A 2,888-nucleotide genomic window follows, 5' to 3' on the forward strand; every position below is an offset into this window, starting at 1 on the left:
ATGGGCACCGGCGTGTCCGCCGACTTCTCGGGATTCCAGTCTCACCGGCCGCGCACCACCGTGTGCGCGCTCAGTGAGGCGGACCTCATCGAATTCCCCTGCGACCGCTTCATGGACAATGCGGGCGGCGGTGCGGGCGGCAGCCTGAGACGGGAGGACCATCTCCTGCAGCGATTTGCCGACTAGGTCCAGGGCATGTAGAGACCATCTCATTGGCCCTAAGGAGCCGCCTCTCCCTGAAGCCCACCAGCCCACCTCAGGGGAAGTGCCCTTTTGTGCACTTGCCAGAGAGGCCAGTGGGGACAGAGGGCCAGTTCGGGCACCATCTCCCAATTCCCAATACTCAAGAAGTAAATGGATGGTACTTGGTGGTCAAAGCCAGAGTAGGGGACAAATGGATGGTGGGATGCTGAGGTTGGAGTCTTCACTTGGAGGCTTTGACACAGCTATGCAAATGGCTTTTGTAGCATCGCAATGCAGAAGCCAGGATTTGGGGGTAGAAAGGGGGTGCTTGTGCCCCCAACATGGCCAGAAATATTTGGGTGCATGCTTTTTGTTTGCTCAGTGTCAAACAGAGAAGTTTTGTTTCTATTTAAGGAAAAAGGAACTTATTACCATTACAAAGGAGGCTTGGCCAGGGACTCCACTGGTTTGGTGATCTCTGCCAAAAAGGGGGATGTAAACAGGTGGTAAAGTTTAACACACCAGCCAAGAAACTCATTTATGTTGGCTGATAGAGCATGCAGGATACCTTAAAGTTTAAATAATAAGAGAAGCCTTTTTTTTTTTTTTCAAAAATGTGAAAACTCTTGACATTTAACGAACTGACCAATAGACTCAAGGACTGTTTTAGTTGGACTGGGCCATTCTATTATGTTCCTTTTAATATTAACAGTAGAAGAGCGCTTGCTGACTTCGAGGATAACTAAGATTACATACTTTCTCAGGAGAAGGCTGCATGCAAGACTTCTCTGTCAGGGTTGCTCCTGTGGCTTTTTTAATTTTATTTTTTTAAACCTATATATGGAAAAGGAAATTTCAATGCCAGATTTGATAAAAGAATGTGATTTATATGTAGCTGATGACCCACTGGGGAAACACCAGCGTTCCAGTTCACTTACCACATCTGTGACAGTGTGTTTAGATTGGAATAAATGTGATGTGGTACTTCTGTTTTTATCAGTGACATGGTTGACTGTGCCCTAATTCTCTTGAGTTGCAGTTAAGCAATGAAGGTAATTTCCTAATAGGGAAGCAAAGGGTGATTGTCAATTGATAGTTTAATGTTTGACCACATTAGTGTCCTCGTATGAAATAGTAGAGGGGAAGAAATTATAGAAAAAAAGTGAAAAAAAATACACCAGTGGGTATCTTTTCTACTAACACCAGAAGATTGTTATGAGTACTTAAACCTCACTGTGAAATAATGATATATTTTGCAATTAATTCCTCCCCAACTCAGTGTCTTACTGTGTTATTAAATCTTATCTTTTAGTTAATAGTTGCAGTATTTCTTTTAAATGTTTTTGTTTTAAACTTAGGGGTAGGAGCCTTTATTTGTTCAGTTGTTTCCAACTATTTGGGATACTTTCATTCCCTGCTATTTATGAAGTACATGTTTATCACTAAGTGTAGTGGTTTGGTTTACATTAATAATTTTATGTATGGTCTTAAAATGCAGTCACTAAGAGAATATACACTGTGGTTATGTTCACAGTGGTTATGGATTTATTGGCAGTGGAGTACCATGGAGGTCACTGCAATGGTGCTAAGGCTGACAGTGGAATCTTCTGTTTAGGGCCTTAAGCCGCTGAGGGTCCTGGTGACTCAGGGAATCCATCACAGCCCCGGGTCTTTCACCCCAGTTCACTCCTTTTATGTTTGACCTAGATTGACCCATGCCTGCCCTCTTCTCAACAGCTGAGTAGGGAACCAGCCATCTGAATGAGCTGATCGTTGTTTATGTTCAGATGAGTAAATGTCCAGACCACTGAAACTACAGCTGCTTTTCTGGCAGTCTTGTCTGCGGGGCAAAAACTTAATAAACCACAGGAAATAGACTGTCATTCTTAGTTTGCTGCCAGGGCTTATTTTAGATTCAGAGCATACTGGTACATGGGAGCGGTAGTGTTGTTTGCTCTATTTTCAACCAGTGAGCTGTCTGGCACCTTTTGTGCTCCTGGCTTTTTTCAATCATAGCACTATTGCATCTCTTAGCTATTTCTTTTGCCCAGCAGGGTAATATTGAGTCCCATTGCAAGTATGGACAAGGCTTCTGGTTCTCCTCACCACCCACCTTTTCAGCCATAGAACATCACTGAAAATGCCTAATGCCTGGATCTGTGTTCTACTTTAGTTTCACTGGGAAGTCTTTCAGTGGGAAGTGAATAAATGTTATACATTGTTATGTTCAGTGATGTCAATAAACCCACTTACTAATAGAGATAATTTGTTGGAGTTTCCAAATATTTTATACACTTTCACAATGATACAATGTTTCCACTTATGGAAATGAAACATAAGCTTGACGTCTTTCTGTCCTTTTTAATGTTTTTTATTTCCATTTTCATAGGTGAATATGGACTTTATTTTTAAGAAACGGATGTGTGATGTTATGCGCAAAGAAACAATGAAATGGCTCTAAAAGCAGATGGTCAGCCACAGTATGAAAGTGCTGTTGGAAACCAGTGACATTAAGGTGCAGATGATCGGGTCTCGGCAGGCATTACCTGTTTAAAGGAAACTGATGAAAAGTTTCTGAAACTGATGAAAAAAGGCTTGACTAGCCCTTTGGCTCTCATGGTCAAAAATATGAAGGAATTATCTTGAACTGGAAGTCATTTTTGATTTTTGCCACTACACAGCTTATGAAAAGATAACATTCCTGA

The 2,888-nt window shown here is 41.9% G+C and overlaps 1 protein-coding gene across 1 annotated transcript in view; it reads left to right on the forward strand.

Annotated features, from left to right (window-relative positions):
- The window catches only part of TRIL (TLR4 interactor with leucine-rich repeats), a 5,282-nt gene extending 2,834 nt beyond the window's left edge, over window positions 1-2,448 (forward strand). The window contains exon 2 of the mRNA XM_011972288.1: window positions 5-2,448. Within this exon, the coding sequence (XP_011827678.1) occupies window positions 5-186 (182 nt within the window). The 3' untranslated portion in view covers window positions 187-2,448. The remainder of the gene's footprint in view (window positions 1-4) is intronic.
- Window positions 2,449-2,888: the final 440 nt, after the last annotated feature.

The sequence above is a fragment of the Mandrillus leucophaeus genome, unplaced genomic scaffold, assembly GCF_000951045.1.
Source record: "Mandrillus leucophaeus isolate KB7577 unplaced genomic scaffold, Mleu.le_1.0 Scaffold128, whole genome shotgun sequence".
In the NCBI taxonomy this organism is placed as follows: domain Eukaryota; kingdom Metazoa; phylum Chordata; class Mammalia; order Primates; family Cercopithecidae; genus Mandrillus; species Mandrillus leucophaeus.